An 18,299-nucleotide genomic window follows, 5' to 3' on the forward strand; every position below is an offset into this window, starting at 1 on the left:
TGAAATGTCCCTCTGATTAAGTGAGGACAGAATCAGTGGTGCTGGAGTACGAAATAAATTCAATGTGTTTATTAAGGATGCTAAAAAGAAGACAGAAAAACAACTTTTCTGTAAAAATATTTTTTTTAAATATGTCTTCATTATCATCTGGTGTAATTTTTAAAAGCTGCTTTGTGTTTTAATGTGTTACTAACAGATTGATTTCACTTGGAATGGTAAATATCTTTTGGGTTCCCTGCACTTGATCTTGTCAAACAGGATTTGAAACCAGATCAGATGGTGCACTCCACCTAGGCCTTTGTTTGAGCCTTTTACCACAGCTCATCCTCCATTTTTCTTGAAATTTGACTTTGCAATTTAACACCTTGAAATAGGGCCTCTGTTGCTTTAAAAACTCCTGCTCTTTCTGAAACTCTGCCGTAACTCTCAAAAATTACATTATACTGTACAATTAAGAGCATAAAACAGAAAGCATTTCTAGATTTAGCTAACAAGTTAAGCAAGTCAGACTTCCCCTCAAACCTTCATTTGCACGTAAACTTTCTAAGAAAGATGAAGATAGTGATACTTCTCATGTTCTGCCATTCCACAACGGCAGGTAAGAAATTGCAGTACATTGTTAATTTATACCATATATTGATTTTTCTCATTGACTTCGCAAGGCTCTCCATACCCACATAAATAGCTAACTATTTTTAAGTAAGAGGCCAATTAGAGTGTGTTTACAAATCCATGTGATATAAATTTTTTTTAGCAATAAAAATTTGTGTTAATTAGGAAAATCATAAATATATTTCAGCCTGTAATTTTTTCTACAAGTTACTGTACAATTTTTAGGAAAGGTCTGACACTGTTAAGTGTCCAGAGCTGTTTCAGTTAATGTCAGGATTACCAGAAAACAAACATAAACATGAAAGGCTCATTATTTATTCTTTGTTAACTATTTTACATGCTCAACCTTGCACTAAGATTTATGGGGTAAAGTGTGTATGTGGAGGGTTGTGGAGGTGTAGTGGAGAGGTGGTGGGTGTAGTAACCTGCTGCAGTCATTCCCACAGTATAGGAGTAAAAATCTCTACTCTCCACAGTTGTCATGTTCCTTGTTGGTGTTGTTTGGGATTATTATGCCCCAAGCAGCATAGTAATCCACTATGTTGCTTGGGGCAACATATTCCCAAGCAACTGTCATGAAATGGTTTGTAGAAGGTGAGGACGGACACGGTCTAGAAAACAATAAACAAGTTGAGAAATCAGCTTTAAAGTTACCAAAATGAACACAGTGTCAGGAATCTGCCCCTTTTCCACCGGCAGCCCGGTATCCTAACTATCAGTGCTACCTCGTCAGATTTTCCTACCGTAGCACAGATAGATAGCTAAATCTATCTGTCATGCTATGCGTCCAAAACTGCTACCATCATGTTTACAAACAGAAAACTAACTTGTGTTAATGTTAAATATATTGGATAACATGATTTGAGTGACAGGACTGAAGTGGAAGCTTATGGGTTATGCTTAGCTTAGCAATGGAACAATTTATATAAATGACGAAACCACAAGAAGATCAATTCTTCATCTGAATATTCTATCAGTTTAAAATGAAAAGTTGTAGATGTATGCACTAATCCTTATATTAGAGTAACCTACCTGTTAACAAATATTTTAAATACAAAGGTGTTTGTAAGACTAAAACAGTATCAGACTGAGGAAATACGTTTTTATTGGAATTAAATTAAACACAGACAAATACAGATCATCCCAATTATTTTTTGCGCATTAATACATTGTATGACAGACTATCAAATGCAGCCACAATGTGTACCCCCACCTCAAGGGGCCATTACCAGACATGGCAGATCCGGCGGGCTGTGGCACAGGAGACAAGGTTCTGGAGGGCAGGCTGGAGGCTGAAGGGACCCATGAAGAAGTTCTAAAGGGCTAGACAAGACAACACAGGGACTAAATTATCCAATAAAGACACACAAAAACCCACAGCAACGTAGTGTTCTCTTTTCACTACTGTTCTCTTTACTTACTCACCACCGCAACATCTGGTTGGTAAGTCATCACCTGTTTAAAAGTTTGGATAAAGACTAACTTTACCATAGCTTAGCTTTGCTGTTCTCAGCCACACTTTAAAAGAAAGTCTGTTGGATTTATATAAACAAAACACATAAATTGGTTGCAGTGAATGAGATTATATTTTTGTTTTAAAACTTCATTATCTAACATATTTAAAACATGTTATATAAATATGATAATTTCATGTCAAACTCTTCTAATCATCTCATGTTGAAAACTTGGCATCAAATTATATTTATTTCATACATTTCTTTCGCACTTTATGTATGAATCATTTATCACTAGGATGATACAGTTTTCGAGTCCTTCCCATATCGGCTCAACAGGGCCAAAAGGCCGGAGTCCACCCTGACGACTCTGATGGCTCAAATTAGCATCCCTTCTTCAATTGTAAATGTGGTCGTTGACCGTCGGGCCAGAAGGTGGGAATGTGAATAGTCCATGTTGGGGGTGGGTATCTATGATACCTGCAGGAGATCAGGTCTCCTGTAGGTAATGCTCTTCAGTTTAGTTTTGAAGCATACATGAAGTGTTTTTGGAGAGATGTGACCTTTTGCAGCTGATCCATGATGTTGTGCTGCATTATCCAGGTCATTTTGCCAAATGTACATAGAGTTTGCAAAACATACAATCTGTTTCAAGAAATGTTCAAAGGTTTTTCTAAAAGAAATTAGTAATGTTTCTCTTTGAAATAAAGCTAAGAGGGTATAAAATGACAGTTTAGAAATAAACTTACCAAATTAATTGTGTTGATCCACCTCAAAAAAACATGGAAAAAGTGTAAGCAAAAGAGATCTGGGTCTCAGGAGGTTATAATGAATTCATTGTGCTTGGGTGCGCCAGTAATGGCCTTATTTACGGAACAAAAGCGCCTGTTGAAAACAGCTAATACATTGGAACCTCAAACATTGTCCTGAGCCGTATGCAACGAAATTTCGTTCTTTATACACCCTGTGCATTGAAAATGACAACAAAGTCAGTCTAAGTCGAAGTCGAAGTCTAAGTCTATTGTGCAACTGTGAGATGCGTTGAGGCCATTACCAGGGTACTGATAAGGTAATGGCCCTATTTACAGAACAAAAGCACCTGCTAGAGAAAATCCTTCAGGCCAGTTGGACTATCGAAGCCGATATAGGTATACGTCAAAGTGGACAAAGTGGACTAACTCTAGCCATTCTAGTATCTATTTTTTTGTTATATGCATTTTGTTGTTTACCAAGACATTTTGACTAATTTGCATGCTCCATTTTCAAGTTAGTCATCTCAATCTAACTTGAAATGTGTAACAATATTAACACTAAATATTTATATTTAGTGTTAATCTCTCAATAAATTAGTTTTACATAGCCTAAACCTTTTGAAATAGTACACCAAAATTATAATAACATGTTCTTTAACAAGCCAAGTAGTTTAATACAAAATTAATGGTCATACACCCAGACTGCTTTAAAAGGGATGACCCCAATTTGTATGGGTGTTTTCCCCCTGTTTTCTGAGGTTTATTCACTTCATCTGACTATTTGTGTGGAAAGGTTGATATTGCTTCCAGGATAATGCCAACATTGTCTGGACTAGGCTGTGTCTCATGTTGTTTCATTGTAAGGATCCCCATGGTAGTTTTGTCAACTGATTTTTCAGAGGGTGATTCACCGTCTACCTGCAAAAAGAGTTAAAAAGTATACGGTATTGGACTTAGCATCATATTGGTAGAAGCACACCAGTATAGAAGCCAGTACCTCCAACGGAGATATGATGTCATTCTTTGAAAGGTACAGCTGCAAATTTTGTATCCTGTCAATTTCTGTTTAATATTATGTATGTGCATGTTGTACTGCAGTTGTCCACTGGGGGCAAAGAGAGTGAGTTCTTTTGGGTAAGCAGCACTGTTCTGAAGGAGTAAAACCTGAGTTAGCAATAAAGTGAACAGAAGTGTGGTTCATTGTGATTATGAGTACTGAACAAGAAAACACATGAAGGCCGTTAAGAGGATTCCACAGCCATGGACAACATCTTACTGAATGTGTGGACTGATTTATAATTAGTACATTTCCTGATTAGAAAAAAATCGTATCACTTCTTTCCATCTTACTTCAGTTATATGATCCATTATACTTTTCAGCCATTTGCCAATTTGGCCGCCTGTTTTTTATAGGGTGCAAAATGCTTGAAAGAGAGAATGTCAAGATATGAAAGAAACCGGACTGCAGTGGCAGATTAGTGATTCTTTTAAAATGAACATTTATTTGGAAACACAAGAAAAGAATATTTGGAGTTTCTGAACCAAATTGAATTCATTGCGTTTCATCTCAATTTTACAAAAACATATCTAACAGAGCAGGTAATTATTCCTGGAAATAAAATAAAAAAAACATTGAATAAATAAATATTGAAATTTAAAGCTCTTAAAACATATAGAAGTGACAAGTACCTTTAAATTTACGGTCTGTCCGATATAATATTACAGCTGAGAAAGAGAGAGAATTTTGTTATTGTAATTTTGTTCTAACTAATATTTTTTCCATACAGTGATGCATGTCATCAAGGTCTACCTCACTGGATCCTCTGGGCTCACAGAATTCCCTGCATTTGAAGCCATTGCAGAGATTAATGACGTCCAGGCAGCTTACTGCAATGCAAAAGTTGTTAAAGCAAAGCAAGACTGGATGCAGGAAATATTTACCGATTATCCTGACCAATATCAATGGGTCAAAGGTCATTGCTCACATCTTCCTGGCTTCTTCAGTTATATTATTGATGACATTATGGAGCACTTTAATCAAAGTGAAGGTACAGTATGTTCATTACCTTGTTGTTTATCTGAGACAGTTGAATATTCTTTATTTTCATGCCAGTTAAGATAATAAGCAATTACTAACTAGATTAGTATTTTTCACAGTTTAATATTTCTCTTACTTTCACATGTTATGTGGCCTATAACTAGACTATCTTTTTTTTCAGGCATCCATATTTTTCAGAGTGCGAGTGGCTGTGAACTGAACATGGAGACTAAAGAGCTGACTGGCTTTATGAAGTACGGTTATGATGGAGAAGATTTTATTGAACTTGATTTAAAGGGACTGAAATGGATTGCTCTGAGAAAAGAGGCTCTTTTTCTTAAACAGCATTGGGATCTGGAGACAGATAACATTGTTTCTAATGCTAAGCTCATCACAAATAATTGCTATCAGTGTCTCAATGAATCCTTGATCCTTGGAAACAGAACTCTCTTTAAAACAGGTGCAGTCATTTAACTGAATTAACTTCTTGTGTATCAACATCACTAAATTATTCTATCTCTTGCTATCAAGTGGCACATAGTAATCACAATCATATTTTTCTACTATTTTATTCTACTTTTGAAACCAATTTATTAAATTATTATGTTATATATGTATAAGTCAGTTAATAAACTGTTGACCATGCCTTGGACTGACTATATAATAAACTTTTTACCTCTTTGTTTCTTTCCTCTTCTGTTTTCCACCATCATGTTCAGATTACCCCTCAGTTTCTCTCCTTCAGAAGACTCCCTCCTCTCCAGTCAGGTGTCACGCTACTGGTTTCTACCCAAAGAGTTTCCTGATGTTCTGGAGGAAGGATGGAGAGGAGATTCATGAGGGTGTGCACCCTGGAGATATCCTCAACAATGAGGATAGTACATTCCAGTATCGTGTTGATCTGGATATTTCTTCAATCCCACCTGAGGACTGGGCGAGGTACGACTGTGTGTTTCAGTTTACTGGAGCTGAGGACAAAATCCTGATCAAGCTGGATAAAGAAGTAATCAAGACCAACCGGGGTGAGGATAAGAATCTCAGACTCATAAATATTAGTATTTAATGCTGTTGAATGTATGAACTAAAACTGAATTCTGCTGAAATCAGAAAATTTAGAAAACTATAAACATATTCTGCACAGAAAGCATTGTAACTGGTTTGCATAAACTTTTTGGGAAGAAGCTGTTTGCAACACTGCTCATGTCAGCGTCCGATTCTGAGTACATCCCTTCTTAAAAATAAAACCTCAGCAAAATATCTATTACAAAAATGTGACAATTCATATAACATAACATCTGTGACTCTATTCAACAGTTTCCAGTTCATGCTGTGTTCTTACCTGATCAGTTATTTTTGTTCGTCTTTAAGCAGATGAGTCATCACAGATAAGAACCATCGTCATTGCTGTCGTTTCTGTTGCGATTGCAATCATCATCATCATCATCATCATCGCTTTAGCATTTACTGCCTACAAGAAGAGAAATGGTAAGAGCATCTTAAAGCTGGACTTGTCATGAAATAACCTCAAACTTAATCCAGTACAATCTGCAGAAGACAGCAAAAATGTACTGTTATTATGTTCATTAAATAGAATAGAATAGAATAGAATAGAAGTACTTTATTCATCCCAGCAGGGAAATTACTTCGCAGTTACAGCATAGAGACAAGACACAATAACAACAACTACCACTGAGTAGTAGTTGTAGATAAAATAAAAAATAAAAAAAATAAAATATAAAATCCTATAAATTGTAAAATATAAAATGCTGAATATAAAAAGCAACTTAAGAGCAGTCCTTGCAAAGATTCAAAAAATGGAGATATGTATCTGTAAATATATGTACAGCAGTGTGCCACAGTGCAGTTGTGCAAAATTGGACTGATTAGTGCAGAACAATGATTTAGCTTTTATTGTACAGTGAGATGGCATGTGGCAGGAAGGATTTCCTGTATCTGTCCCTACGACAGAGGAGCTGGAGCAGCCTATGTGAGAAGGTGGAAAACATAAATGTTTCCATTTTAAAAGTTTGATCATATGTTTGCATATTGAAACCCAAATTATCTGTTTTGCTTTCAGAAAGACCACTCAACCTTGGTAAGTAGGCAGAGCATTTGTTAGTCTGTTCTTTTATCTATTTGCTATGTCTGCTCTGACACTGATTAAATTGATGTTTCACCAAATAATCTGTGAAGTATGAGACTAGTAGATTAACAGCATGTTTTTGGAAACATAAGGAAAACATAAGAATATAAATGTTTCCATTTTAAAAGTTTGATCATATATTTGCATATTGAAACCCAAATTATCTGTTTTGCTTTCAGAAAGACCACTCACCCCTGGTAAGTAGGCAGAGCATTTGTTAGTCTGTTCTTTTAATTGATGTTTCACCAAATAATCTGCGAAGTATGAGACTAGTAGATTAACAGCATGTTTTTGTTCTTTAGACTCTGAAACCATATCTCTCTGAGAAACTGACTTGAGAATCAAAACGGAGAAATGCAGCATCCTGCTCTGACTTTGGTCTTCTAATGGGATTGTGGAAATTTAAGCCTTTATGAAATGAAAAAGAATAAGTTAGGCTTTATCAAACTAGTACTAGCCATCCATTTAATTTGTACAAATAAAATCTCTCTAAGGATGAATTCATACATAAATGATCTTGTTTTTCTTTTGAAAACGATTTTATACTGTATTGTATTTATTACCTACACATACTACGAGCTACATTAACTGGCAGCAGTTGATAAGGATGAGTAAATAGCCTTAACATCATTGTATCTTTTGTTGGAGAAGCATAATTTGCACCGAAAGCTTTAAAAAGGCCCATTTTAATTGGATGTGCATTTCTTTCAGCATTTCTTTTAACATTTTATCCAATAGATGTAAATAAACATAAATTTTAGTTTGTGAATGTTAGTGTAACATGTACTAACATATATAACTGTGTTAGTGAATGCAAATTTAAATACCTATTTAAATGTGCATTGAGTCTAAATTAATAGACATGCAGCAAAACTTTATTGCTAAAAACCCAGGTTTCAAAAGCATGCTGAAAATAACAACCAACACAGGAGTGGTGTTAACTTTTGGAGAAGTAACATATGAAGTATGTAATATGTTTAATGGTAAGCACATTTTACCTATGACACATATCTGTATTCATGCAGACCTAATATTGATATATTATACTCAGCTGCTTTAAACTTAACATTCCCAAAAGTTTATATGCTAACAATCAAATTCAATAAATTATACCAGTTTTTTGTGGGAGTTTAAAAGAAATCAGATAAGTTACAGTTAACTGCTTTCTATTTAACCACTTATGATCGTGTGAAAGTTTGCTGCAGGCAGATGTGGGGCCAGCTGTTATTTTTCAGGTACAACAAAGAGGAGCAGAAAAATGTAATCATAACTTTATGCTTTCTGTCACTTAATTTTTCTTTAACTAATAGAAAGAAAAATGTATATCCAAAATAAAAGCACAGATGTGTTTAATTTCTTTCAGTGTTTTCTAAATGAGGAAATACTCTGTCAAATTTTCACAAATTATTCTGACAAATTATGCTGGATAACTGCGGTAATGAGAATGTTGTGAAATATCCTTTGTTACGTTGTTGGATTCTGTTAATTATAATCTGTCCTATTGAGTTCTATGTGTGTATAACTTCTAGTTAGCAGCTACTGTATGTTTATCTTGTATGTATCACAGCCATTGTTATGTTTGCAATGCTTTGAAGTAATGTTTTTACATAAAAAAGTCTGTCTCCTAAGTCTTTTTCAACAGAACAAGGAAGAATTTCTAATATGCATAACGTTTAGTAAAAGTGTATGTAATTTAAATGCAATGTTCTGACACATTTTTGCTGCTTAATTTGACATTGATGTTTTAGTGGCTTCATAGTGAGAACTATTTCCAAAATGGAAATTTATGAGCAATGTACAGCAACTGTAAACCTAAATCGAGCTGATACCTATCTTTAATTAAATATTATCTACAAACCAGTTTGACTTTTTTGTCTCCACTATAAAATAAACAATGAAGTCAAGATCATCAAGATTATTTTTTAATATGGTATATGGTTCTGTTTCTACAAAAAACAAAAAATCCTGCTGCATGCATAAAGTCACATACTTTACAGCAATCACTCCTCCTGTATCAGCATTTATATAGATAGATAGATAGATAGATAGATAGATAGATAGATAGATAGATAGATAGATAGATAGATAGATAGATAGATAGATAGATAGATAGATAGATAGATAGATAGATAGATAGATAGATAGATAGATAGATAGATAGATAGATTATGCCAGTTTATTTTATTTCATGTGAGAGTTTAAAGGAAACAAGATAAGTGCCCTAATTGTTTTCTCATTAAGCAATTATTTTTGTGTGAAAGCAGAAAGTCGGCCCAGTTGTAAATTGTCCATTACAGTAGAAATGAGTAGAAAAAATATTTCATCATAACTCTTTGCTTCCTGCCACACCTTATGTTTCTCTTCAGCTAATACAAAGTGTAGTGTATCTAAAATAAAATCACAAATGTTTTTATTCCTGTCAGTTTTTTCTAAATGAGCGAGTATTCTATTAAAATCTTAATCCCAATCCGCTTCCTGACAAAATATGCTGGAGAAATACATTAGACTGTTATCTATGTGAATGCTGTGAACTGTCCGTTGTTGCATTGTTGGACTCTGTTGCTTATAAACAACAGAGTCTATGAGTTCTATGTCTGTACAGCTATATTCATTTTAAATGCATAAACATCATTTTTGTGTTTGGAGAACAGGGAAAATAACTACATGTGTTTACATAAAGCCTCTTTATCCTGTTTTAATAGAGCAATGAATAATTTCTTATATATGCATACTGTTCAGTGAAAGTGTATATAATTTAAAGACGTAGTAAAACTGTATATGTTGAATATCCCAACAGCAAAACAGAGGGAATTAGGTGCCATTTTCTGCTACATTTTGATTGTCTACTCTGACATTGATGTGTTAGCAGCTAAGTAACTGTCAGGATCTGTGTTTATCTATGTATTTATTTGGAGTTTCCGTGTTGTCCTGGCTGTCCCTTGATTGTTCCCAGGTGTGTCTCGTTCCCTTATTACCTCCTGTGTATTTAATGTCACCTGTGTCTTCGTCGGGTCCTTGTCGTTACTTGCCGCCCTGGGCGTTTGCCGTTCCGTTCCTGTGTGCCCAGTCTGTTTTTCGTCCCTCGTTTACCGGTTGCTACCGGCGTCGAGCCCTGGCTTCAGCTCGCCCTGCTGCCCGGCTTTGGAACTGTTTTGGACTGTGTTTATTTCTGGATTTACTTTATTGAAACATCATTTCTTATCATATCCTGAGCCTGCTGCGTTTTCCTCACCACCGATCACATGACCTGATTACAGTAACAGCTTAGACAGAGACCTGTTGTGAATATATGAGGATGAGTAGAGATTGTAACCCTAAATGGAGCTGTGTTAAATTTTGGAAACCTTTAATTAAATATCTACAAACCAGTTTGACTTTTTTGTCTCCTCTATAACATAACTAATGGAGTTAAGATCAGTTATAATTTCACATGGCATAAACAAGTTTTATTTCTTTAAAAAATGCTAACAAAAGCAGAAACAGTGCTGCTTCTTCTGTTAGCAGTCGCTTTGGTGAAATGCTGAGAAAGTTTCAGTGTTATTTATACTTTCTTCAGCAGGACACCAGGGGGCAGCATTGGACAGATAGAATCTGTATTATTTAATGTCCTGATTTTATGGCTTCCTCACAACAAAGAACAGCTGCTTTCTTGAAAGACGGCCTCTCACCACCAAGCACCGACAGAGCACCGAACTTTACTGTATAATATCTGAAGGTGGATTAACTTGCAAATGAAAATTTTAAATTTTAAAAATTAGGTTGGTTTTAACTCAGAAATTAAAGTTCATAAAGTTGATATAGCAACAAGAAACAAGTTGTCTAATCATTGTTTTTTTAAGTTCATTAATGCAAATTGTGAGTTTTAACTTAATGCTGTAATTTAAACCAAGTAATTATTTCACAATATGTATGAAAAAAAACTGCCCTCACATAGTTAAAGAGAACATATTTCTCTATTATTTTTACTCACAGTATCAAAGTAAAATAACTTATTTTACATAATTCTTGTTTCAAATTGCATGAACAATAATTCTGATCACATAATGAATTTTATTAAACACCACAATGAATTCTGCTCAAAAACATTTAGTGTGAACAGAACATTATCCTCAAGCTTTGCAAACTGTCAGCTGCATTAAATGAACATTTGCCTTAATAACAAACAAGAGGCAGATCAATGATCAATGATCAATGATCAATCACTTCCATCTCAGGATACAAAAACATGCCACTAAGCTCACTGGGAAATTGTTCCCTCTCTTGTCTTTTTCTTCTTGCTGTTTTTTTTATGCTAACCTAAAAACTCCAGTTTACTCAGCTCTTGTAGTTTTGACAAAATTAATTTAAAAAAATTTAACACAACTTACTACTTACTGTAAGTTTATCTTTTCACAAACTCACACATTTAGGCTCAAAATCTAAAACTCATATCTGATAAATTTAATTTATTTAAAGAGTAGGAGACAGTAGAAACAACTAAATTTGACTCAAATGTTTTGCAGTGTTCAGGCTCATCAGCCTCACCTTTCATTTTTAGGACTTCGGTCTGCCAGTCACTAAACATTTGTTGTGAAGCCGGTTTGTCACCTTAGCAACCATTTCTATCCTGAGTTGATGAAATGAGGAAGTTATGGTTAAATACTAACCTTCAGTGAACTCCTGGCCTTGATTTTGCTAAAAGTGCACTACGTCAACATTTCATGTTTGGAAAATAGTCTGTATTTTCTATTTGTACCAGATGTAACTAATGTAACTGAATTGTTTGTGTCATGATTTGCATCAATTTTGTCATTTCCATCATTTCTGTCAGGTGAAGGTGGAGTTGCTGAACAAGCCCATAGAAATGTAAGGAGATTTCTGCCATGTCACTTGCAGCTATCATGTAAAAAGTTTGTATTTAGAAAGAAATTTTGTGAACTACAGAATCTGCTCATCTCACCTTAATTACTGTTGGCTGGGTGAGCTGTTTGTGTTTTGTTAGGGATGTAAGGGATTGTAATGAGAGCTTGGGAGACAAGGACCAACTGGTGACAGCAGGCAACAGAGAACAACAGAGGATCTGATAAAGAAACAGACGAACAAAGGAGAGTTTTGTGAAGTGCATCAATCCTTTCACTGATTTACCCGTATTGCTGCTGTTACTATTTATTGTCTTTTATCTCCTGTGTGGCTTGAGCTCACTAAGAATCTGAATCCAGACCCCCGATCAGCAAACCATTCATCATTTCTTTATGTGAGATACTTGAATATATATGTAATTGCATTAGGTCTGTAGGGATTAACATATGAAGTGAAATCTGGATTTGATCCAATGACTGTGTTGTTTCTGAGTGGTTGAAACTCTTTACATGGAGGTGAATTTACAGTTTATAATAACTTTCTTCAGAAAAACACAATATAGATTTGTGGCTAAGCTAAGAAACAACCTTTGGATTTGGAAAAGTTTTTTTAAGCCACTTCCCACATTACTGGTGAGGTGTGAGGAGTAATCTGTTATCATATCTACCATCAGCTTCTTGAATGCAGTTGGAATTTTGTTTTTACATTTCTATCTGGCTCTGAGTCATTTTTAGTTGCTGCCAGTCTGGCTGCTCAGGTTGTCATGTGACTATTTGATCTTCTAAAAAACTCCAGAAGCATTAACCTTGTGTGGCCTTGAATATAACTTAGATTAAATACACATTATGTTTTAGTATATCACAAGTTTTTGCTCTTGTCTTAATTAACAATACTATCTTTTTTGGAACTATTCTTGTATCTCTGTTGAAGAATTGCTCCCTCTTTTCCTAGAGACACAATAATTAAAATATTCAACATCCAAGTTTTTTTTTTAATATATATTTTTTAGGGATGTTTTGTTGTGAATTTAAATAGAAAAAGGACCAGTTTGGGGAGATAAGAGCACAACAAAGCATAAACAAACATACATTCTCATTGCAATAAAAACAGAAAAAATTATAAAATTTCTAAGTCTTCAGAACAAACATTTTTTAAATGTTTTTTTTTCCCCCCCAACAGGATTAGTGTTAGCTATAAAACGGAAGAAGTATAACACTACAATACAAACTATTTGTAGCCTCACAAATGAACATTTTTATAAAGTAAATTAACAATTTTATAAACTGAAATATAAGTTTAAGCAACAGTAACACGATTATTAACAAGTGCATTAAAGTGTCCTATAACAATGGTAATAAACTCCCTCAGTAAAGACAAAACTTGTACTGATATTCATAAATATTTCTACATCAAAAGATGACTACTTGGCTTCTTAGACTTAGTAAATTATAATTAGGATTGTAAAATTCAGTGGACCCCAGTCTCTGGTCTTTGCTCAGCTATACAAGTAGAGATTATTCACCATTTACAATTAATTTAAGCTACACAAGAAAGCCAAGAAAAAGATGAATTTTTAAAAAAAGTAAATCCACTTCTTGAGTTGTAGGTTCAGTTCTTTAGGTTCTGCTTCTCAGAGACATCAGAGTCTCTGTCAAGAGCTGCAAGATTAAAAGATAAAGAATCAGATTTTCTCATGGACAATATAATTTTTTTTGTTTAACATGTAAAGATCAGGATATGATGAATTATTTTCTACTCATTACTACGATACACATAATCTCATTTTGAATTCTGTCCATATTGCTCCCTTCATACATTGCTATAATATCTCTGTTGTTATCACTTAATGCTGTATAATAATGAATATTTTAAAGCAGGAGTCAGAAAAACAACAAATTGTGCCAAAAACAACTAAATAAAAAGGTTCACCTTTTTTCCTTTTACGGGATAGACATGCGACACCCAGGGCAATCAAAGCACAAATAAACATTCCAGCGATGGTGGTGAAGACGGCAATATTACTAGGATTCACTGTTAAAGACAGAAACAAAATACGTATTTTGACAGATGGAAATTCACCTTTTCACCAACATTCAGTATCTCTGATACTATTTTGTCTGTAAACTAAGAAACTAAGGCAAACTATCTACAAATATCTGTTAAAAGTAGATTATCTAGTTAATAAATAAATACACAAATAATCATGAGCTTAATATTAAAACCATCACTCTTTAAATAAATCTGTGGCCTAATTTATATTAAAGGAATTTATTATGCCTGAATACATAATATTTATCAAGCAAACTTTAACATACCTGTTTTAATAATAATACTGTTTTATTTTTAAATGCACTAGAGAGAGCAAAAACATATAACAATTTGAGATGTTTCTTCTTACTCTTGTTGGTTTTAATCACTGCTTCATCCAGTCTGAGGATGATTTTGTCTTCAGTGTCAAGGAGCTGGAAAACGCAGTCATATCTCCACCAGTCTGCAGCACTGACTGAGGAAACATTCAGGTCAGCACTCATCTGGAAGGTCCCATCGTTGTTGGGAAGGATCTCCTCATGGTTCATGAACTGATGGATCTCCTCTCCATCTTTCCTCCAGAACAGCCTAGCTTTTTCAGGATAGAAACCTGTAGCCTGGCAGAGGACTGGAGCAGAGGGAGACCTCTGCAGAAGAGACAGTGAGGGAAGCTCTATAGGTACGGACAGGAATTATGAGAGAGTGCCAAGATAGCAGATGAAGGGGTTGGGTAAAAATAGATGGATAGAAAAACAATTATTCAGTGAATGGTATAAAAAAACGTCATCCTCCAATAAGCTCCTGTTTGTTGGAGGAAGAAGGAGGCTGTAGATTGGTTAAATTGGAAAATGTTAAAACTGAGGTGCAAAAAAGGAGGAGCAATTAGAAAATATTTTATTCAAAAATAAAATGATGGAAAATTTGTATTTCTATGTCAACCAGGAGTCAAGTTGACTATTTTTTATGTATAAAATTGTTTGTATCCCTCTGTTAATGACTGAAAACCCTCTTGGTTCTTTTTTTTTTTTAAATGATTGTCTTGAACCACAAATCAAAAGCAATATCTGATTTATTGGCTAATTTTCAGTAAATTTTTATATTACTTATATAAAAACTTGAATATCAAGTTTTTTCAGTGAGCATTGTGGACTTCTCGGATGTTAACAGAGAAATACCAATAATTTTGTCCACATGTTTGACAGTATACATGTAATATTATTATATAATATGATATATTTAGTATGCATGAGCATTTCAATATTCACAACATCCATCCATCCATTTGCTAACATCCTTGTCCCTAGTGGGGTCGGGAGGTGCTGGTGCTTCTCCAGCTACGTTCCGGGCGAGAGGCGGGGTCACCCTGGACAGATCACCAGTCTGTCGCAGGGCAACACAGAGACAGACAGGACAAACAACCATGCACACACACACACACACACACACACGCACACGCACACACACACACTCACGCCTCGGGAGAATTTAGAGATATCCACAACATGATATTGATTTTTAACATTCAGATATTTCAATTCTGGGTAGCAAAAGAAAAAATCTTGGACAGTTTTTATAGTTTCATATTTTTATATTCTGTTTCACAGATACTTAAATTTGAAAGAAGGAAATAAATTACAAATGTTTGTTCATGTTTGGGTAACTGTGCAAAAACCCAGTGAACCCAGAAACTCCCTAAAGTGAAACTGGTACACAATGACAGCATAACCCTGTGATAAAGTTTAAAACTGCTTCTGGTCACGTTACCTGTTCTCATCAGAAAGTTTCTCCCATAGTCCAAAGATCTCTTCAGCCAACCAGGGCACAACTGAGAGAAAAATATCTTATTATAGTCCAGTCTAGCTCTGTCAGTGTCCCAGGCCAGTTTGGTGGGGATGGCTTGTTGTTTTAGAGCAATCCATGACAGCCTCTTGAAGTCCAGAGCAATGAAGTCTTCTCCATTATAACCATACTGCAAAAAACCAGTAAGCTCTCCAGTCTCTGTATCCCAGCCACAGGAATCAATCCACTGGAATACATGGACACCTGAGAAAAACAAAAAAACAAAAAAAAACAAATAATCACTGACTAAATATGCTTACATTCAAAATGACTGCAGACTTCTGCTCTTCATATAATTTGTATGGTTGGGAAGGGAATTATGTGACTTAGCATAATGTTGAGTTGCAGTAATGAAGCATGCTCTCTGAGTGAGTTCAGCTGCTGTTGGACATTTAATGAAGTGAGAGCATTTAAAAGTTTTATTTTCCTCCTTCTGTTTTCAAATGTAGTCATGGTAGAATATTCTGATGCCGTAATGAAACTTTAGAAAGTGTTTCACTTTAAAGACTGAAAATATGCAGATGAAACAAACAGATTAATTCATCCATTCATTCATAAATCAGATATATGAAGTAGCTGGTAGGAAATGCACAGTGAGAGAGGCATATAAGTAGCATAATATAACTTAATTGTGATAAGTTACAATAGAAATCTGTTGTAAAGCATTCTAGGGGACACTCTACATTAGACCCAGTCATTATCTATAACCAGCATCACCTTCTTTAGTTTCAACTTTCCTTTTTATCAGCAGTTATAAATCTTGGTGTAGATATGAACCCTCAGTTAACTTTTGAATATCTCTGCAAGACCTTCTTCTATCCTCAACATTTCCAAAATCTTCCCAGTTCTCTCCCTCTCAGACCCAGGAAAGCTGGTGCATGTCTTTGTCTTCTCCACATGCCCACCAAACTGAGGAGCACTTTCTTAGAGGTTTATTTATTTCTCTTTTATTTTGTTATTTATCCATTGTAAATGTTTGTTTTGTTGTTAACCCTTTGAGACTGCAAAATCAAAAGAGCAATATCAATATAGCGTACTATTAAAATTGTTTTGACAGTTTCAAATTTTAAGAAAAAAAACAAAAATACTATTTTCATTTTCATCAGTCTAAAACATTGTTTCTCACGGTTTTCAGATTTGATGAAAAAGATAGTGTTAAAGGTTGTTTTTTGTGTTTTATTCCTAGAGAGCAGTGTCTGTTCAAACTACTCGATTTCTACAAATTATAGGTGATGTTGCTGTTTATTTGTATGCTTTTAAATTTTGATAATTTAATAGTTCCTGAAGTTTGAAAGTCGCAAGTTTCTGTCACATGATGAACTGAAGCTACTGTACCTTCAGGCTCTTTGAATCTTTGCTTCAAATCAGAAATCCTGGCCTGAATTGTGTTCGGTAGAGTGTGAGAACACATCATCTTGAAAAAAGTGAGCAGTTCCACATCGTCATCCAAACCTTTCTTCACCCAGTCATGTATTTTAAACTCTGTCTGGTTGCAATAAGCGATGAGAGATCCGTCAATTTCCGCAACAACCTCAGACTGAGAGGAGTGGGGGAGACCCGAAGATCCAGAGTAGTAAAACTTCAGAAAATGTTTCTCTTTAAGCACAGAAAACATACAGATAAAACACATTTTAAAAAAAAAATATGAATACATATTTTAAAAATTTATTGCATCTGAAAGTACGAAAATCCTGAGATATTAGAACTTTAATGTGAACTCACCAGCTGATGAAAGGAGACAGAAAAGTAGCGTCAATAAAAACTTAATCATCTTGTTCCACATCCAGCCGTGAAATGCGCAGAAGACGAGCTGCAGTCTGTGTCCCGTACAGTAATGCACTCTGCGCTGCGTCTGCTTGAACTAGCAACACTGTAAAACATTCGTGCCGCATTTAGTTGTATACTATTGGGCATCTTGTCCCAGACGTATGGTGCTGCGCGTTCTTCCCTTTGCCCATATATGGAAGACGCCGTGACAGAGCGCAGCTGGTTTGTTAGGGACGCAGATAATCAGCATTTACATTTAAAAGCAGGTATCGCTGAGATCAGATCCCAGCCGAGGAGAGAAGGAAATTAGAATATAGGCTTCTAAAGAATAAGTTACAGTTAAAAATATCAGATATTTTGGGATATTCTTCTTCCTCTGAATATTTATGTTATTTCATAAAATTTCTTAAGAAAACTAAACTGATAGAAAGGATTTAGTTTTTTTTTTTTAAGTTGCGTTCTGATCCACACTCCATACCAGTAGGTGGCGGTAATGCACACCATCAAGTTGCTTGCCAACCGCCATTAAAAACAAAAAGAAGAAGAAGAAGAAGAAGATCAGATCCCAGGCCAGGTGTGATTAGGAACTGTCTGGAGTTGGGACGGCTGGTGAGGAAAATGAAAAACAGATTTATATTGATGGTTAAAAAGTTGAAATTAAGAACTGAAAGAGAGGAAGATGATGATAAAGAAGTAAGAATATATCGGACTCATGGAAGTCGGCGTCGAGGAAATGCTCAAAATGCTGTCGGGAAAACCCGTGGATTGGTGAAAGTACTTTGGACAAAGACACAGCTGTGCTGTGAATGGAGCAGAGTGGAAAAATA

General features: G+C 35.0%; 2 protein-coding genes across 2 annotated transcripts; one reads left to right on the forward strand and one right to left on the reverse strand.

Moving 5' to 3' along the window:
- Positions 1 to 4,841: 4,841 nt before the first annotated feature.
- LOC111610621 (major histocompatibility complex class I-related gene protein-like) lies at positions 4,842 to 6,373 on the forward strand. Its single transcript, XM_023345314.1, has 4 exons — positions 4,842 to 4,866; positions 5,038 to 5,316; positions 5,576 to 5,878; positions 6,228 to 6,373. Exons 1-4 carry the CDS (start codon positions 4,842 to 4,844, stop codon positions 6,371 to 6,373), a joined length of 753 nt encoding a protein of 250 aa, XP_023201082.1.
- A 6,435-nt stretch (positions 6,374 to 12,808) lies between these two features.
- LOC102223660 (major histocompatibility complex class I-related gene protein-like) lies at positions 12,809 to 17,594 on the reverse strand. The gene is made up of 6 exons (XM_023345518.1): positions 17,428 to 17,594; positions 17,041 to 17,301; positions 15,631 to 15,909; positions 14,237 to 14,539; positions 13,768 to 13,869; positions 12,809 to 13,496 (listed from the first exon to the last, which is right to left on the reverse strand). The coding sequence occupies exons 1-6, from the start codon at positions 17,486 to 17,488 to the stop codon at positions 13,447 to 13,449; spliced, it is 1,056 nt and encodes a 351-aa protein (XP_023201286.1). The 5' UTR covers positions 17,489 to 17,594; the 3' UTR covers positions 12,809 to 13,446.
- Between the last annotated feature and the right edge of the window lie 705 nt (positions 17,595 to 18,299).

The sequence above is a fragment of the Xiphophorus maculatus genome, chromosome 13 (assembly GCF_002775205.1).
Source record: "Xiphophorus maculatus strain JP 163 A chromosome 13, X_maculatus-5.0-male, whole genome shotgun sequence".
NCBI classification, from domain to species: domain Eukaryota; kingdom Metazoa; phylum Chordata; class Actinopteri; order Cyprinodontiformes; family Poeciliidae; genus Xiphophorus; species Xiphophorus maculatus.